The 20774-nt window shown below is 37.8% G+C and overlaps 1 protein-coding gene across 1 annotated transcript in view; it reads right to left on the bottom strand.

Moving 5' to 3' along the window:
• LOC124158155 (lipase member H-like) overlaps positions 1-19900 on the bottom strand; it is a 45943-nt gene extending 26043 nt beyond the window's left edge. The window contains exons 1-4 of the mRNA XM_046533339.1: positions 19855-19900; positions 19329-19463; positions 10194-10317; positions 3307-3452 (exon numbers count right to left, since the gene is read on the bottom strand). Coding sequence (XP_046389295.1) covers positions 3307-3452; positions 10194-10317; positions 19329-19463; positions 19855-19900 — 451 coding nt within the window. The remainder of the gene's footprint in view (positions 1-3306; positions 3453-10193; positions 10318-19328; positions 19464-19854) is intronic.
• Between the last annotated feature and the right edge of the window lie 874 nt (positions 19901-20774).

Here is a 20774-nt window from a genome sequence, read left to right as displayed (position 1 = left end):
TCACCTATAATAAAATCTATCAGTAAGTACTAAATATGCAATTTCCAATTCCCATAACTAATACTGAAGTGGGAATTTCAATACTGGCCATAGATTCACAGTTACAGCGAAAACAACTGGCTACTCGATAGCTCTTGTTCTATTTACTCTCAGCTCCCTCCAACCATCCTATGTCCCGCTCCGCTGGTTTCGTTCCATTGCAAAAGACCTTCTCTTAGAGAGGATACCGAAGAGGCCTCCTACCCGATCCTCTAACCGCCATCGACGTGAATCCTCCACAGTAGGCACTCGTAAGGGAGTTACTTCTTATGTGATAAATAAATTTTCCTCGGACACGAGGCTCGCTGCGCACGTGATGCGAATCGAAGATGTTTCGACTTAAAAACAGATGCCGGCCGTTTGAAAACATTCAGCTTTCACCGATGGCTAGACCACGAGGTTTCCAAGCAAAACTAGGGTGTAAAATTATCGGAAAAGTTTGCAGCCTTTTTCTGACTAACTTTCATTGACCTTCGATACCACTCTTTTAGGATTTATTTCCAACACACCATAGCTATTGAAAAATACTTCAAGCCCAAACATAAAAAAGAATGTATCACTCCTGTTGGGAAGTATAGTGTCCTTTATCTGAATACTTATTTTTGTAGATGGATACAACAAGCTATTCCCTAAATCAGTGTGTACCTGCAGTTGACTGGTGCAATTGATTTTAAGGCTACGGGAATTTTCTCATCATCTTGAACTATGGAACAAATAGGAAAAGGAAAATTCAATTAAATATATTAAGGTTAGCAGTATTACTTTGTTTTTTAACCTAAAATCACTGTGATGAATGCAGCGCAGCATATTTTAGTGAAGACAAAGAAACTTACGAAAGGAAAAGACTGAAGGAAGGATTATGAATATTGAGTAAACGCACGAAAAGAAAATAACTTTCAGATGTTAGAATTTACTAATCTATCGCCAGGACAATATTTTATATCACTAACTGTAAAATAAAATATATTCTGAAATGAAAAGTACCAATTGGTAAATATTTTTTTAAAATAATCAATCACTACAAATGATAGTACATAGGGGAAGTGACCTATTTATTTATGTAATATATATTATCATATTTATTTTACATGAAAACTTTCCGGTTTCAAAATATTTTTTTACAATAAAATTCATGAAACATGTGTCTTTTTCACCCCTATCAATCTACAACTCAAATTTTGTTCGCACGCTTCAAAGATTTCAGCATCGCGGTGAGAGCATATGAAAAAAGCGAACTAAACGCACGGAGATTTCCGCAACAAAGATTTCCAAAATTAAGCGCTTGCGAACTTATTTCGGTAATCTTACCAGCGAGACATTGAGTAATGCTTGCATCAGAATTAGATAATACAATTGGGAACATTACATGGTGCTGCATCTTTCTCGCCCCACCTCTACACGTGGAAAATGAACACCCTTTTTCTTTCGATTCTTATTTATCCTCGACCCTACAATCGCAAGACCGATCTTTGTGCCCATAGGCCTAACACTTCGCGATGAAAGTAAAATTAATACAGTTGCCGGCCCAAGGGCGCCGAATTCCACTTGAGAGGGCCATTTCTATCAATTGCAAAAGAATACATATCAGAGTTTGTAGGCATGTAGAAAATAATGCCTAGTTCGATTATAATCACTTTTGCAATTAGCCAAGTTTTTTCCCCGTATATTACAGTGATTAATGTACTTTTAAGGTATTGTTTTTTATTAACCTATGATAAAAAACGAGTAAATCGCCTTACGGTACTTTTCACACGTGGTACAAATTTATCAAATCTTCTAAAAATCAAATAATTATTATTACATTGTTGTATTCTCAGAAAAATGTTAAATTATGCTAAGAATCAAACAGTGCATGCGGAAAATAAATTTGGGCCCCTTTTTAGCATTTTACTTATACCTGCTCCTTTATTCTGAATTTTTTAGATCATCACCAATTCAGATTAATATTGAATCATAAAGTGAGTGAGTATTACACACTTTGCAACGTCAGAGAGCAGAAGAACCAAAATATCACAATGAGAACCTTAGATAAAACTATGAAAGTAACAAACACAGCGGCTGAAAAACAAATACATTTGAACGTTATTTGTTAAATATTTTCTTAGCTTTAATACAATTATTATTTTCGCATGTATAAGTCTTTCATTAAAGGGCATAGCTGGATAAGAAGGTGAAAAGTCCCCCCTCCGGGATTTTTCCCGCACTTAGAGTACGCGCTTTGGGATCATATAGGACAAACCTCCCCACATTTTCAGCCCGCTAGAGGCCCACCAGGGCCGGCTAGATCGAAAATACGATTTTAACTCTTTTTTAAATATCTCGGTCAAGAAGGCATATTTTTTAATGCAGTTTGCGGCATTTGAAACCATATTTAATAGAGCAGATTTCCTATTATTTTCATTACCTTTGAGCGCGAAAAGAAGATATGGCGTCGATTTGAAAATTTCTAACGCATGTTTTCATAAAATATTTTTGAGAGGGCCAAAAAGAAAAAACGTTATCTGGAGGAGTTTTTTAATACATTTCGGCTGGCGTATTGAAAAAATAATTTTTAGGTGGTGGAACATCGCGAAAAAATGCGATTAAAAATATGCGATTTTAGCCATTTGGCTCTATGCTCTGGCCCTTCATAACACCCCTTTTTATTTATTATAGTATTCTACCGATTAAGGTGCTTACCACGGGGACAGAATTGTATGGATACTGGTGCAGAAAATGGCTTCAGGGCCTCCGAAAACTGCCGGAATGTGAGAATATCGACGATGGAAATGAGCTCGATTTGAGATTTCCCCGCGTTGTATCTACGCACAAGTGTTGTTTCATTTGTGGATATACCGCTACAAATTATCTCCACCCCTTTCCCGTAGAAGTTAGATTGCAGATGAGAAGAGGTTGATCATCCCTTCAAAAATGTGGTCTGTAAAGATTATCTACATGATAAGCGGTTTTACCTATGAAATTCCCACTTTCCGTATCTATTGCTCAAGTATTTCCTGAAAAAATGGAGAGGTTTGTCCTATTTGATCCCAAAGCGCGTACCCTAAGTGCGGGAAAAATCCCGGAGGGGGGACTTTTCACCTTCTTATCCGGCTATGCCCTTTGAGACATTTGACTACAAATTTTCAAGGCATGAATTACAAATTATTCATTGACTTTTCTACTTTATTTAAATTTTACTTTGCTTCAAAACAGCAGCGGAAGCTGACTATTTACCGATATAAGTCCTCAATCAAATATCTATGAAAATCGAATAAATGAGCCACTCACCGTCACGAAGCAATGTCAGTGGCGTCTTTCCGTCCGTTCCATTGTGCCCATGAATTATGATGACATTTGATTTGCGCCTATCCCATCCGATTTTCTCCAAGGAGCCAGGGATGGTGACCTCTGCACGACTCCTGAACGAACCCTTCCTGAAAAAGAGGACGCATCATCTTTTTGTAATACAACATTTAATTCTAATAAAAAGATAAATATTGAATAAACTAGAATGGAAACGTGTGTATTTGTGTATTGAGATGGAGAATGAAATACAGAAAATAATATTTAATGGCTGTAAATTAACAAATTCAAGTAAAAATTAATTTCTTTTTCAAATAAAATGCATTTCCTTCAGTCAGACTGGCTTTAATGTTAAATATTATTCTACTCCATAAATGGAGAAGAATTTTAATTTTATTGAGCATTGGCCTATTCTTGGGCTCATACAAAAGTTTCTTACTATTAATTTGCCCTAATAGGTGAAAAATTAGTAACCCGCTTTAATTTCTGGTTCCCATACCACTTTCAAAACTAATTAGAAATATTAAACAGTACACAAACAATTTTACACATTCGGGGTTCCAAAAATAAGATTCCGAAGTCATCCTCGATCCTCGGAACAACATGCACAGGAGAAAAATTGTAATTTCTATTTCACACCAGAAATTCTACGATTTATCCATGGATTATATTGAAACCATGAAGAGTATTCAGTACTCTAGTTGTGAACAACTACTCCAAAATTCTTCAGACTATTTCATTCATCTGGAAAACGAACTTAAGTATGTACAGATATAAAAGCCACAAAATTCCATACTTCACGGCTCTTATGGCTGTCGTTACCTTAATCTTTCAGTCTTTTTCCGCGATTTTTTGCAATATCATCACTATAGAAAAATAATCGAGGTATCATTTTAATTTAAATAAATATACTAGCGAGGTTTGTATTCATAGAATTAAAATGCGTTGAGGAGATTTCAGCTTCTGCGCACCTATGTCAACAACAGCTAGAGTTGCCATGCTAATACATGAAATGACTGCTTTTACCTCCGCAAGAAAACACAGGTAATTACCATTTTAATACATATGAAATTGTTATAATCGAAAGGGTTTAAAAATTGTATTTGTATTTAGTAATGTCCTTCATTCTTCGTTAACTCCTGGAAAATGAATCACAAAAGGACTTGGGGGTTTTCGTTTTTTGATCAAATAAAGACGACTTTGTTCAAAATCGGTAACCAAATGGGCAAACACCGGGTCGAATTTGATTGGAATGACTCCCATATAGTTCAGTTAAGTTTATTTTTTGTTGATATTTAACTATATCTCTTTTTCAAATGATCATATTAACAATGTGATGCGATGAGTACACCCCCCAAATATGTCCAGTGGAACATCCTGAGTTAAAATCCTTTGAAGGAAGTGAACTTCGATGGAAAGCCTGGATAAGTTAGTGACATGGGTCTAAGCAGGTCGGCGCATCCTGTACGAGGTGAAATTCTAACACCAGTAAATGAAACTCTTTCGAAATATTTTGGATGCATTCGGCAATTGGCATAACCTATATTACGTTTTTTGACCTCTCGATCTCGTGACATGAACAAGAAGACGCTAAGATGAACACGCATATCCTCGAATATGCTCATCATCTAGATTACCAGCAATCTTGATTTGCGAGAAATGTTATATCTGTCATTTTTTTGTTACACTGCTTCAATATAACCTGCCCCTCAAGTATACAAAAATTACTTATCGAGATTATTATAATATAGGCACCCGAATCAGATAGTGAAAATTATCATTAATCCCCTTTACTTTTTTTGAAATGTTTTTATTTTTCTCCAACGTACAATTTCCTTCGTTCATTTTTAGCAGTAGCACTTTTATTATTAGGGCAAATTCATTGAACATTTTGTAAATTATGCCTTAAAAAATTTAGTCAAATGTCTTAAATTAAAAAGAGACTTATACATGCGAAAATAATTGACTTAAAACTAACAATAAGAAAATATTTAACGAATAACGTTCCAATGTATTTTTTTCAGCCACTGTTTCTATTAATTTCATATTTTTATCTAACATTAAGATTCTCATTGTGATCTCATTGTATTTTGTTTATTTTGCTCTTTGATGCTGCAAAATTTTGTAACACTCACTTGCTTCATGATTCAATATTAATCTGGATTGGTGATGATCTAACAATTCGGAACAAAGCAACAGGTATTAGAATATCAACCATTATCACATATCCAGCTCCTTTCCCAGGGCTCTCTCAAAATCGAATTTCTCGTTTAGGATCTATGAAAGGCTTCAGTCCGTTTCGAACCAATTCCCTTTAATCAGTAGCCCAATGCAATTTTTCCGCAGCCACCATGTTCCCAAAAACCAATGCGAACAAAAGAAAACTATAAAAATCATACTCCTGTGGAAAGTCAGTAATTAACATTCAGGATTCCTGCAGAAAACTTTTGTAGTAATTGAACAGGAGTATTGCTATTAATTATGCATCCTGATTATAACAAATATCATTACTAATTATTACTACACGCATATATAAATACTAATGGAATGAAAAATATCGTCCTAAAATTGAAGTTACTTGCAGTGACAACGAAATACAAATTTAAAATAATTATTGAAGAATTTGCCAGCTTCCAACATCAAAATTTAAGCCTACACCAATTTTTTTCCAAAATATAAATCGTGCGTTTTAATTTTTTTAAATCATATTGCATCTACTTATCATAAAAAATAAATGTAAATCCTCAGCAGCAACGTGCGTTTTACATTCTGCATTAGGTCAAAAACGTGTAAGGTAAGAAAATAGCCAATTAAGCATTGATCATCGGCAAAACAAATTCACAACTACAACGAATGGGAAATCTACCCTATTGCCAACCCCAAGATTCTAACAACTATTAGGCTTTGACCAAGTAAATGCATCTAAAGGCTTCATGATTAGAAACAAATTCTTCAGGCTACTGCGCACGCAGTGTGATAGAATATTGATTCGTTAAACTCTCCCACAATAAAGCTAAATACAACCGAACACTCATTACTACCCAAGTAAATTAATTATTTCCATTATACCTTCATAGTAATACTTCAACTTGAAGATAGCCACATTGCCGACTTTCTTAAATGTAAAATATAAGAAATGAAATACATAGCTTATTAATCTCACAGCCTATGGTTCCACGAAACTTCAATAGGAGAATAAATTAATCAAATAGGTATACATGACACCTTGAACACATTTCAATTGCGTCGGACGGATAAAGCCGCCAAAGGTGTCCACTGGGTTGTGGATGGTGGATCTAGCTCTAAATATGTATTTAGGTTAACTACAACATAAGCGAGTTTACGTATCAAATAAGCAGTAGTGGACAAAAAGCGGCGGATATATCCCTGGGTAATACAGGCCATCTAAAAGATGCATTAATCCTATGGAGATGCCTGCCGTGACTTTGCGACGGATCCCATCACCCTGGTGAGAGGAATGCTCCTCTTCTTCATATGAGTTGAGGTGGAGACCACATCGTAAGTAAAACGACACTCAATTCAATGCAGGCTTGATAACATTTACTTTATCGGCTGTTGTGCTGCGATGTGGAAAGCAAGAAGAGGAAACCACCACACTATTATCCCGAGGAGTCGCAGATACTTCACTAAATTTTTATGAAGACACGATAGAAATTTGTCACTATGGAAAGGCTAGCAGGCAGGAGTGTGGAATGGCGATTTGTGTCAAACCAATCTTCGGATTGTTGACTAATGATGATGTGGACACGCGAAAACTTGAGACTTTAGAGATTGTGGGTTCAATAAATAGCCTTTCTCTTGCGACGTTACAAGGTCGACACACCCCCTTTCGAAAACATTACGTTGATATTTGGATAATTATGTCCATGCGTAACAGCGAAAAAAATCGCAAATTAACTGAACTGGTCGCGTGTAACGTGGAAATGTATTCGAATAAACGAAAGGAGGTTCCGGGAATAATAGGGCAAGCCGAAAAATGCGAATGAACTCCTTTCTGATGAAAAATTCACGCCCATCGAGGGCAGATTAATGCATTGAAACAGGTTTCTATACGCTCCACAAGCACTTGTTCTGCACGGGCGAATTCATCGAAACCGAGAAAAGGCAAATAATTTTATGGTGATGCAATGTACAATATAACATATAACGCAGAGAAATATTAATCAGAGGGGCAATATGGCCATGTGAGTTTGGCGCTAGATTACTAATCGCATGGTCCCGAGGTAAAAAAAGGCACGGGGAGAAGCCTTCGGACACCACGAAACCAAATATCCTCGAAATGCGAGGTGGACCAGGAAAGTAATTCGCCCCCTTTGTGAAATTCAAATGCCCGTGGCTTGGTCCGAGGTGAGCTCGATCCTCACCTACCCAAACTAACCCTCGGGCTGAATCCCCAATAATGACAATGCTTCAACTTCAACTGTTAGCCATCGAAATATTCCTGTGTCAATGTGAAAGCACAGTCACGGTGGCTATCAGTTCGCAACTTGATCCACGGCACAAGATGGTTGATCAATGAGACGGATTGCTTTATAGAGTCTTATAGCAGCTATGGGCAAGAAGGAATTGAAATTAGTTTATGATTTAGAGCAATTACAGAACCTGCCGACAGATGCTAGCTTTGAACCGCGGACAGAAAAAAACGGGAACATATTATATGTAAAAAATATTCAATCGAATGAAATATCAGGAGGAGGACAAATTATGCAAAAAGATATTCCACAGCGCTGCACGATCATATATATTATAACAGAAAGGTCTTTTTCTGTCATGCCCTATGTATTCCGTTGATACTGCACATACAGTCATAAAATCATTTTTGACGTTGAATCACCGCCTTCTGACGAAAAATACAAGCTCAAATGTCACTATTTACCTATTAATTTGACTTAAAAGTTCCGAGTCTTCCATGCCGATTAGTCACTCGAGTGTACATCGACTCCACACATTTTTTTTAAATTCTATACTCCAAAAAAAAGTTTAAAAAATGTTAAATCCATAATTAAACCAAGGACACGTAACATAATCAGGGAAAAGTATTAAAAATAAAATGCACGAATTATGAAGAATGTTAAAGTTCTCTAAAAGACACATCGTGTGTTGGGGAGATAAAAGATAACGTTTATCACGAATAAATAAAAATATTGTATTGAAAGTATTCAAGAATTATTATAAACGGGAATAAACAACAAAAAATGAAAATAGCACGGTATGGACGTAGTGATTGTACATGGGTGAATATATAAAATTGTTATGTGTTACAGTGGGAGTTTATTTTGAAGTTGTTTTAATAATTAGAAAATATTATGAATTTATGCGTAAAAAGGCCTTTGCAATGGTAATCTGTGGTCAGAATATTCAGAGAGCCGGATTGTACCACCAAAAAACCCTTTTTTCCCATGGCCAGTTTTATAGAATTTTAGAAAGCACTTGGACTATCCGTGATATTTATGTTTGTGTTAAAGAAACCCATAATCAAAAAATTACAGACGACAACATTGTTATATCTGATAATGTCTTTGAAGAAGAATGCAAATTGTGTGTCATTGTTCAGTTACAGACGTCATGATTAATCCCACTGGCACCAAACTCTCTGGCCTGTATTGTATTAATACGTTTTTTTTACATTTTTGCAAGAAAACAAGAATAAAAAAGTATTCGATGCACTGAAAGTACCTTCTTTAATATTTAAAGTCCAATTATACCGTTTCCTTAACATAATTATTCCCTGATAGCGTGAACCCGATTCGAGGAAAGCAGTAGCAGAACAGTGATCCAAAAATATCAATAGATATCTTGTATGATGTTGGGTACGATATGGTGGATGTTCTTAATATTAGTAAAATTAGACATTGCAATATTTCCACTGAGTTTGACTTTTACTTTTACTACTATCAATAGACGTGCTACGTTTACTTCTTCACGATGTTGCTTCTAATCTCGCTTACCTCCTTCTTCTTCGTATTTGAAATATTTTACCTCCCATTAATCGGTTGATTGTACCCTTTCACTTGTAAATAAAATTCTTCCACTCCGAATCAAAAATCCCAAATAAAATATTTGGCTGAGAATGCATAAAACTGCAAATATAGTTCATAGAGGCATATCTATCTCAAGAGCTTTATGCATGCGTAATCGTTAGATCTTTAGTAAGAGCCTTTATGGTAACATATTATATAACATATATGATAACATATTTTCTCATTAACGTTGAGACCGCTACTACCTAAACTTATACTTTAAATCACATAATGTCTTATAAGTAGAAGGACACTTCCAGTCATCAAATACGTCTGCCTTAGCCGAGCCAGTTGTGATTGTCAATCTGATATATTTATATATGATTTCTCAAGTAATTTTTAGCGAGAGGACATATTTGAGGACATTTAGTAAGTTGTTCATCGCCGGAGGTAAAACAAGGCTGCAGCGGTGGGATTTCCGACCCAGTTTGGTGAAAGTTAGAATTTAATTTACAGCAAATAAGTGGTGCCACTGGGAATGAACTTCATTTGCTCGAACCGATCAGGTTCAGAGACAGAGTCGTAACAAATAATAATTTAAATTCCGCTCATAACTAGGGCATGAGGTTACCATAAAGATATCGTAACGGGTAGATAACAGACAGATGCAATGGTCATTCAGAAACTTTGACTGGCTAAAATCCGTTTAACGAGTTCAATCCGCTCGCTTACCAAGCATCTAACTTCATGTAATTTATAATGCCAAGCTGAGGTGAATGAGAGGGACCCTTGATATCTTTCCGTACATGCTATTAAATCTTAAAATGAGAATTAATGAGATAATATTAATTAAAATGAGAATTTCCATATGAGAGTTTGGTTTGTACTTACCTAGTATATAAAAAATATTTTATGTCCTCATCCGGGCAGGTGTTAGCTCTTTTCCAGACGCAGCGCCAGTAATGTAAGTCGACATTGTTGAATAATGTTCCATGCACTCGGCGGAAAACTGTGACTGAAAGTGAATAAAATGTTTTATTTTGTATTCATTATTATTAACACCCAAACAGATGGGCGTAAGATCACGGATGAACCGCAAAATTTATTTCACTAATTGGAGTACACCATAAATTTATCATCTTACTTCGCTTTCCATACCCTCATCTCATTACAGTTCATTCATTTTACCATGAAAGCAAAGTCTGGTTTAATTACCCGCTAAACTCGATAGAAAAGCATGAGTAATTAATTTAAGAGAATTATTTCTCTCCTAGGATTATACTGGGCTTCTCCTTTCAATAGTAATTTGTATTCAACTTTTATCGTGTCAAAACGGTCCTCAGAGGCAATCACATTATAAAGCCGGTGGTTTACCATAAACTTCTCTTGCCTTCGAAAACGACGCATAACTTGAGTCAGTGAACACTGAGCACGCAAACTCTTCTTTGATTTGAAATCAAAACTCTGCCCCCCTTTTTTCACGTTGTTTTTCAGGCCTCCATTAAGCACTGTGTGGTAAAGTTACTTAGATTGTGTGGAAGATCGGTCGAAAATAATTGGGTTCTTCTCAGGCTTCACCACGATAAAGCAGCAGCATGAAAATCTCAGCCTTCAGCCAGTGGCGCAGCCAGGATTTTGAAATGGTATTTTCTTTGGAATGGAAAACCTTATTTACCGAAGATTTCGGGGCCCTTCCGAGGTGTATGGAAAACACCCCAGGGCAAACGGGGGTCCTCCCTCGCAAAAATTTGGGATTTTTGGTGTTGAAAACGCGATTTTTAGGACTCAAAAACTGTAATTTTGTACGAGAATTTATTAAAATTTATTTATGGAGGCCATCTTACTCGTTTTTGGGCGCCCCTTATAAATGCTCAAGGGGGGGTAGTACCCCGGAAAACCCCCCGTGGCTATGCCACTGTGCCCAAGGCACCGACCCAACCAAAACACTAAAGAACAAAAAAAGCAACTAAAATAAGCAGCAAGTGAACTAATGAACTTCAAAAAATGACGCAAAGATAGCCTACATAAAAACATGATAAAAAGTTGTGGGGGTCCTTCATCATCGGAGCATCAACCTTTCCTTACATTCGCCCCAGAAGGTTCTTACATTATTAACTCTAAACATTGGTTTGGTCCCAATGCATAGCATAACCTCGGCGATGAGAGGCTATCGAGTCTATCAGGACACTTCAATAATATTCTTCAATGCAGTGGCGCCGACTCCACGGGGCCTGAGGGTGCACGAGCCCCCTCAAAAATTCGTTATGGGTGTGGGAAAAAAATGTGTCAGGCTTGTCAATTTTCCCCGGAGTATCCAGATATCGAGATTTAAGTTATCAGAGTTCTAATGTTGATCATATGACTCTTATAAAATGCTTAAAAAACTTAAAACTCAATACTTATAAAATTTCCCGGGGCAAGATCCCTGCTTTGGGCCCCCCAATATTTTTTCTAAGTCGGCACCCCTGCTTCAATGTCATTTAGGCGATTTCGGCACTGAGAGATACCCTGTCACGATATGTCCCGCGTTCCGTGCTTAGAAATAGTTAAAGATGATGGATCGATAATAGAAGGGAGAGCTATGGTAAATGTAAGGTCAAATAAGTTTATTTTTAACTAGGACATCCAGGGGCGGTCTGGGGTGATTGAGCCCTCAGCTGGGGCTCACGATGACTCTTAAAAACTTGATGAAAGTTAATAAAAAAATATCAATTTCGTAAGAAAAAAATACGAAAAGTGAGAACTTCACAGCTTATAAAATTTAATTAGGTTGTGTGGTTCTGTTGTATATTTAGTACATTTGCTCCTTGAAACTGCGCTGAAATCTAAAAAAATCTCTAAAGCAACCTTTTTGAATAACCCTCTCAAAAAGGCGCCAGGTTCTCAGGTTCATTTTATCTTAATTATTTTATATAATCTTTTTACATGGGGTTAGTTTTAAATAAAGGAATGAAGACATATGCGTGGGCTTATTCGCGAAAATAGAGAAAAACGAAAATACCTGCTGCTTAGGTAACCATGGTAATGAGCCGAAAGAAAGTGGGGAAGGAAGATTTTCCACCAAATGGAATCAATTCTCAACAATAGCACTGATCAATTAGTGGCAAGAAGTAGTTACAAACCCGAACGAAATTTGCTTACAATAGGAAACAAAATAAAGCTTTTAATTAATCAAGATGAAATGATTATTTCGTTCAAATAATGAGTAGACAATAATCGAAAAAAGACAAATATACGACATTTTTCCCATTGATGTGAAGATAAATAAAAATATTCTACATAATGTTTAGACATTCTCAGTGTTTATGATATAAACTTACGAAATCAAACGGAATATTTGCACCAAAGGAAGAAGTAGATTTATGAAAATTGCAAAAGTAGAAATTTATTGCACCTTGATGCTGGAAACAACAAAATGAGTAGTGGAAAGTTACAGAGGTTTAACGCATTTCCTGTTTCAGTAGTTCGAAAGTGATTTCTACTTCTCTTCCATCCAACCAACCAATTCAAGTTCAACCAACCTAAAATCACTCAGATATCAATGTTTCCCATGAAGCGGATACGAAAACACTGTCACCAAAAAAAACATGCGAGAGAAATTATCACATTATTCAATGCCGAAACACTGAGAAAGTCCACGCTGAATTCGGTTGCATTAGAAAGCAGATCCCTTATCAGGCCATTCCGAAAACAACGCACTGTCCATTTTGTATAGTAGCGTTCGACCGATATGAATAGATGCTCCGATAGAGGAAGGAACCGCACGGATTTCGGCGGTGAAAGTCAGGGGCATTCAGCGACAAATTTGGGGTGGGGGTTATGACCCGGGTCCGGGTAGTATGGGACACCCCCCCAGGAGAGAGGGGCGTTTTCACAGTAAAGTTATGTATTCTTGATTGCTGGTGTACATTTATACTAAATGCTGGCAGAGATTAAATTAATTTGGAGCTGACTTGTGTCTGCAAAAACGGCTTTAATAACGTTAACGCTCGAATATATTACAGGTAATGCTAAAATAATACTGGACTAGTCAAGCAACGGATATTATGAACATATTTTTGTCTGAGAAAATGGAGAAACTATATAATTTGTTATTTAGTATTGAAGCAAGGTATATTGCCTCATCAGTGGTGTCAATGGGTCCCTGAACAAAGTAGCTAATTGCAGTCCCAGCAGGATCTCTAGAAGGGAAAATAGTTCCATTCACCAATAAGTGAGGCAAGGGCAGATTCAGTATCAAATTTGGGGGGATGTCAACACTGGGTCCGGGTAGTATGGAATACCCCCCTCCTCCCGGGAGAAAGGGCCGTTCTCCCTTGTAAAATGTTTTGCAGGGAGTGCTACGCACAGCGATAAATACAACTCAAAATTCTAACACGTTTGGGACTTGTAGCCATGCATTTTCAATGCACTCCCTATACTCCTAAATAAGGATACAAAAACTATTGAACCAATAAAAATGTTAAAATGTTGATAAAATTCGATGCATTGAAATTGAACTCCCCGCCCCTGGTGAAAGTAAGCGCACACGAAGTCAGCGATGCATGCGGGATTCGAATATCCTGCCGCGGGAAAGAGCGCGTATTTCGTCACGGAAGAGATAAACGCGGCAAGCGCCGAAAGTTGAAACGGGGGATATACCTACGCGTGAAAGGGGAGGGAAACATATGTGCGGTCGACGTGGCAATGGCGAACTTTTGTAGTTCAAGGACTTCAAGGTGGAAAGAGAGACTCCCTCCGGTTCTTTAAGGGAGCAAGGGGCAGCTATGGGAAGAGCCGGGACTTAATAATCGCTGATGCGGGCGGGAGAGAGTTACGTAAATTCGGCCGAGATGATGATTCCCCGATTGAGGCGGCACGAGAGAATCTAAAAAATCCCAGAAAGGAAGAGCCACTAATGGTGATTATCGCAATCGTGAGGAAAACAGAACGAGCGGGTATAAAAACTTTTCCCTGGCCACCCAACGGGTTAAGTTTCCACATTTTTGAATCCAAAACAATAAGTTCAAAATTTTCCAAATGCCAAAATCATTCAGTCATTGCATCAGCCGAAATCATAGTACTAAAGTACCCGAGTTGGACAAAAACTTACAGAAAAGTGATCTTAGAAACGAATTTCTCCATTTCCAGTCATGACGATGATATATTTGGGTGCCGGGGAGGCGATTGTGCTAAGTCCAGCCATCGAAGATATCAAGCAATAAATGAAAACGTGGGTACAGTCAGATCTTCGGTGAATGTTATTTTTAATTTTCATTTTAATCTAAATATACAACTTAATCGAAAATTTGCGACAGCGAAAAAATAAATAAAAAACTAGGAGGAAAATATGTCAGGTCACACAAAGGGAGTATCTATCTTCAAGGTAGAATTACATGAAAGATAATGCAAAAAAAACATCTCGACAAATAAATCAATTCTGTGCAAAAAAGGAACAAGAAAGGAAATTTATCAAATAACCAAAAGAGAGGATAACAAGACAAACTGTAAAGTCAAGATAAATACAAGGATAGTCAACATGTATTGAGCATAATATAAGGAAAAAGAACGATTCCAACTGGAAGTTTTATTGAAGAATGCATGGGAAGAACCTATGCAAGGATCTCAGATTATGATCAAGAAACGGATAATAAAGGATATACAAAAGAAAAAAACTGAAGAAAAAGGATAGACGTTGGGGTAAACTGAATGGCTTCCTCGAATCATCAGTGACGATTGATCAGCATTGCCATCAACACAGATGCCAGAGTTTGTGACGTTGTCTCATACCGTCATCATTCTTATTACCATCAAACTTAATCACGATGCTGATGGCGAAAACAATGTACGCTATTTTAAAACTCTGACTAAAAATACGTAAGAGACGAAGGGTTATATTATAAAATTTTTTATCAGGCTTGGTTTTATGTAACAACACGAAGTCTTCCGCGTAAGTTTAACATTTTTAAGTTCTCGCTGGTGTAAATTTGATAGCAACATGCTAATAACGTAAACTGCATCAAACATATTTCCATTAAGTGTATAAGTGAAGAGCTAATATGACAAAAAATGCATCGCAGAAATCTCGGTATCGCACGCGGCGGAGTACAAAGAAGACCGCCGAGTAAATAGTCTCCGGGCCAACGAAAACAAGAGCTCGAAATGTCAAGAATCATCGCGAAAGAAAAAGCACTCCAGCTTGCCTCGATAGAATATAAACGAAGGTTGGAACTGCAAAAGATAACGCGAATCCCTCGGAGACCGCCGACAGCGTTGAAAATCAGGAACTAACCTTGAGCTTGAATTCCGCCTTTGGGGACCAAGAATAAGCTTCAAGGTCCACTTCCTGCTATATATCAAAACAAACGTTCCTCCAAAATGTGGCATACATTACAAGTAGACTGCATAATTAATGAATATTGAAGTAATCAGCCATTGGAGTCTTGGATGCGAAAAACATAGCCGAAATAAAATGAGTCTGACACAGAAAGTGAGGTAAGGCTCTGATGAGTGGGCGAAAGTAAATGAAGTGTATATATTAATAATTAAAACGATGTGAAAGGTTCTTTCAATAGTGAAAAATCATTTTATAACAGCACACTCGCTGATTAGGTAGTTTTTTTCGCTAATATATCCCGTTTGTTAGATAAAAAAATGCTACCTAGCTGTTTCGGACCCACACAAGTTAAGACATACGAGCTCGTAGCTTTCGATATGGACCCCTGAAGACAAATATTATTCACTAAACAGTTTTTGGGATCATACGTAATGTAATTAAATAATGTATTCAATTAAAGTACCACGTCCCTGTCAATAATTTAGTAATTACGTTATCCATGCTCAGATAATTTTTAATCTAAATTCCAGCTGAATTAAAAATGGACAAAAATTATATCATTATTTCGCTGGGGAGCACGCTACTTACTAACACGAAAGATAGCTTTTTTTTACTAGTTTAACAGTCATTTAACGCCAGGCCTGCGTGAGAAAGCGTCAACATTTTTCTTTTTTACTACCTAATGATCGATCAACTCACCGCGGCAAAGAAAAAAACGAAGCCAATCAGCCGTTGAATTGGGAGCAAAAACTAACCGCAAGGCGACCGCGGCGAACCGAATATTTTTCACGGCAATAATTTTACTGGTAGAAGTGTCGTCCCGGAGAGAGGAGGAGTTGACATTTCATGATGAAGAAAATAGGTCACAAGTATCTGGCTCCACAATTAAGAAAATGATTATCTTTTCTATTTAGGCCGAGTCGTCAAGTAAAAAAATATTTCTCTGGAACAACAGGCAAGTTAAATTTAAAAGGTAAACTTTGCTCAAGGCTGACCTGCGATATTCATAAATAATCAAATCCTACTATATCCATTGGGAGGTAAACAAATTTAGACGTTTTCCATAGAAAAGAAATTGTGCAAGTTAAGTAACTTTTACCTTTTAACGGTTAGCACTGCATATCGCTAAGGCTTTCAAGCCCTGCGATGCCTCCTTGGATCGGATTTCTCAAGCTTAATCTATTGAGAGTCTCTAACCGAGAGTGCAATGTATACATGATCTCGAAAGAATCATCAAGATCTCTTTCTGCCATTGACTACACGCCTTTTCCATTAGAGGGGACTTAAGTATTATATCATGAACTAATGACGGTTATTACGCAAGCAAAAGGCATGTTCACCATTAAATGATCTCAATTTAAATATAAGTGATCATACACTAAAACTTTTCAGTTTATCCTAATTTAATCTCTCCTTAAATTCTTAGCACGCTATTCCAGTTCCTAAGTGGTATTTTCGTCGTAGACTACATCTACTTCAAGTGGAAAAGTTTTTTTTAACCTTGATATAAATGTTACGCATGCCATCGATTCATTAGTTTAATCACATCAACCTTCAAACATTTTCGAGCGATCATTTTTATCAACACGGAACGTACGTTAAAGTTAGAAATGAGAATTAGCGATGCGTTACAAGAGAATCGCTGGTACATGGCGCGTTTCACCCAGGTCTGCATCACACGAAATCACCTGTTTGACAATAATAACATTTCAAAGCCTTGAAAATGCCTGCTCGAAAGAATCATCAAGATCTCTCTCTGCCATTGACTACACGCCTTTTCCATTAGAGGGGACTTAAGTATTATATCATGAACTAATGACGGTTATTACGCAAGCAAAAGGCATGTTCACCATTAAATGATCTCAATTTAAATATAAGTGATCATAAACTAAAACTTTTCAGTTTATCCTAATTTAATCTCTCCTTAAATTCTTAGCACGCTATTCCAGTTCCTAAGTGGTATTTTCGTCGTAGACTACATCTACTTCAAGTGGAAAAGTTTTTTTTAACCTTGACATAAATGTTACGCATGCCATCGATTCATTAGTTTAATCACATCAACCTTCAAACATTTTCGAGCGATCATTCTTATCAACAGGGAATGTACGTAAAAGTTAGAAATGAGAATAAGCGATGCGTTACAAGAGAATCGCTGGTACATAGCGCGTTTCACTCAGGTCTGCATCACACGAAATAACCTGTTTGACAATAATAACATTTCAAAGCCTTGAAAATGCAAGCTCCGAAGCAAAAAGATGAATGATAAACATTATATGTAAGAAATAAATCTGTCCCTTTCCTACAGCCAATAAATGATATGAAGGAATAATTCGCTCATTTTACCTAAGATATCTTAAATGCACACTAAAAAATAATGTAATGAGGGAGGACGTCTAAACTTTCCACAATCTATAAATAACTACGGTACGCATTTGTTAGAATCGATATTCTACTTTCTGCTTGGCCGCATTCTTCGAATGATTGGTAAAAAATAAGAAAAGAACCATTAATCTCACGTGATTGTTGCTGCGGGGCGATTATTTGAAGATTATGAACCGGTATTTAAGGCCGTCCCAAGAAAAGTTGAGGAAAAATGTAGCAAGTCTTACTTTTATTCCAAGTTCAATGGAAATCACGTAACTGAAAGCATGAGAAAACTGGTTTTTAAAACGATAAGCTCTTCAACAGACTGGTCGATCAAGATCCTCAAGAGCCGGTCACCAAAATAAATTTTTAGCTTTGAGACACACTCCAAAATATTTTTACTGGAGCGAATGAGGAATTTAAGTAATATGATGACCATTATTTTATTGAAATAATTATGCTGGAATTTGTGATGGTAAAAGAAGTTATGTAGCTATTCTCAAGGGAAAAATACAATCAAATAAGGCTTATCAACAAAAGTCAATTTTGATTGATACAGAAGCCATATCGCACAGATTAAATACAAACAAGTCACGGAAAGATATGGAAGACCCTTTATCTACACTATTACTAAGACCCAAAGTTAAATGCTATTTAAATTATTGTCAACGCTTCACGTACGCAAACATTAAGACCAAACGTTCATGATAAATTTCTGCTTTCTGTATTGAATAACCCGCTAAAGACAGTGTCCCATTTATAAAATTGGTATAAAAGAATAAACACAAAAATCATGTAATAAATGAGCTTACAAAGATGAGGTCAATGGAAATGACCACCAATTGAGCATTTTCCAGTGGAAAGTGACAAAGGCAGACTGTTAGCCGAACGATTCTTGCGACCCCGTATCAGAATACCCCCACGACATGAACACAACAGCAGGTGAGCAGAATAAGAGATAAGCCCCATGGCCAAAATAAGAGGCTCCAATGTGGGTCCAATCCCGCCGAAACAGAAAAGAGAGTAGACATGAGGAAAACACTGTCAGCGCGTGACCACATTTCTTTGATGGGACTTTGAACCTCTCACTCACGAAGAGCCGGTTTTATAATGTTCTGTTAGCACTAACCATAAGATGAAACAACCTCCAAATCTACCTGGCGGTGACTTAGCGCAAGTTCTGGTTAGCTTGAGATCTGATCTTTTTCAGAAGCTAAGCACCTCTTGGTTAAGTTAAAGTCTGTATCAGCATTTGGTTGATGTTAACCACACATTAAAAAACCGCCCCAAAGTGTTTCTACTCGAAGACTGTTTCAGAGAAGTGAGGGTAGGGGTTCTATCCTCACCTATCGAATCACTGCCGTACAGCTCACCTCGCACTAAAACACGCGAGAATTTCGCAGCAGGGAAGCCAATAACATTCCCTGGGTCACCTCGCACCACAAGGATCACAATTTTCTGAAGGATTGGAACCAGAGACCCTTCAAACAGAGTCTTAGCACTCTATTCACTGAATTACCACAAGGTCGTGGCGAGCGGCGTCCAGGAGTTCAAACATAACTGAAATGTATGGGGATACGGTTTTCAATGTACCCCCTTCAATTGAAGAATAAATTATATTTAGTAGTTGAATGTAACCCCTTCCCCCTCCCCAAAAGTAGCCACAAAACAAACGATCCCCACCCAAAACCTTTCGCGTTACGTCCTGAGCAACCAACTTCCCCGTAAAACCGTAATCTTCTCACAGCAAACTCTCACATCACAACGGCATACCTCGTTCATTCGCACAACCTCCGTGATAACCGTTCTTTGAGGTCCGAAAAACCAATTCGCACACTCTTGAGTGACATAATTAGCACTTCACACCCGTACCTTGACAGACGAGGAACAGGATAGCTGCAGCTTTAGTTAAACCCATGGTTGTGGACGAGCCTCGCTGGACGGACAGAGTCGAGAGGAGCACTGAATTCACTGGGTCATCTGTAGCCACCCTCTCCCGTATCCTGGCCAAGGGAACCCCTTTGAGTACCGCGCCGAACCAGCTACACCCACCACCCTGCCGCTGCGTCCACCGTGAGCGACCGATGAGGACTTAATAGCGCCGGTCGAAAGAGAACTCTCGCGCCATTGATGCCGGCTCTGGAGACTCGGGTGAGTGGTGGTGGTGGTGGGGCGGTGGAGGAAGGGTCTGAAGGGGTGGAACATTGCACTGACGGCGGGGGAAGGGGAATATCGCGGAGAGAGTGGAAACTAGGGAAACTCAGATGGAATGGTAGGAAGGAAGGATGCAGATGGGTGGAATGGGAGGGTTACAGGGGACGGTAGGGGCCATAGTCATGTCATATCGGGGAGGAGAATCGGGGGTGGGAAAGTTGTGAAAACCGAAAAGGGCATGGCAGAAAGATATAGAGAATTCAAGGATCGCATTGCATTGGCTAACCAATGCAGTGGCGGCAAAACGCACGGGTCACTCGCATCATTTACATAAATAAGAGAAAAGGACGCATCACTCACTTTCGGTCGGTCGTATCTTGTCTTATTTCGCAACGAATCACTCGTCGCAATTCGTAATCAAGGGTTGGAATATCGGGGCCGCATAAGAAATTGAGCTTTTGCTGACGAAGGTAATCAATACCATGCTTTAAATTAAATACCCTAAGAGGCCAAAGTGATTTCTGCAGCAAATTCTGCAAAATGATGACTGAAAATAATGTTATCATTCTAATTCAGGTGACGATGACAGCGATGAACAGTAAAACCGGGTGGTAGATAAATTCGAGATATACCTCGCG

The sequence above is a fragment of the Ischnura elegans genome, chromosome 4 (genome assembly GCF_921293095.1).
Source record: "Ischnura elegans chromosome 4, ioIscEleg1.1, whole genome shotgun sequence".
NCBI lineage: Eukaryota > Metazoa > Arthropoda > Insecta > Odonata > Coenagrionidae > Ischnura > Ischnura elegans.
This window is presented reverse-complemented; position numbering and strand designations above follow the sequence as displayed.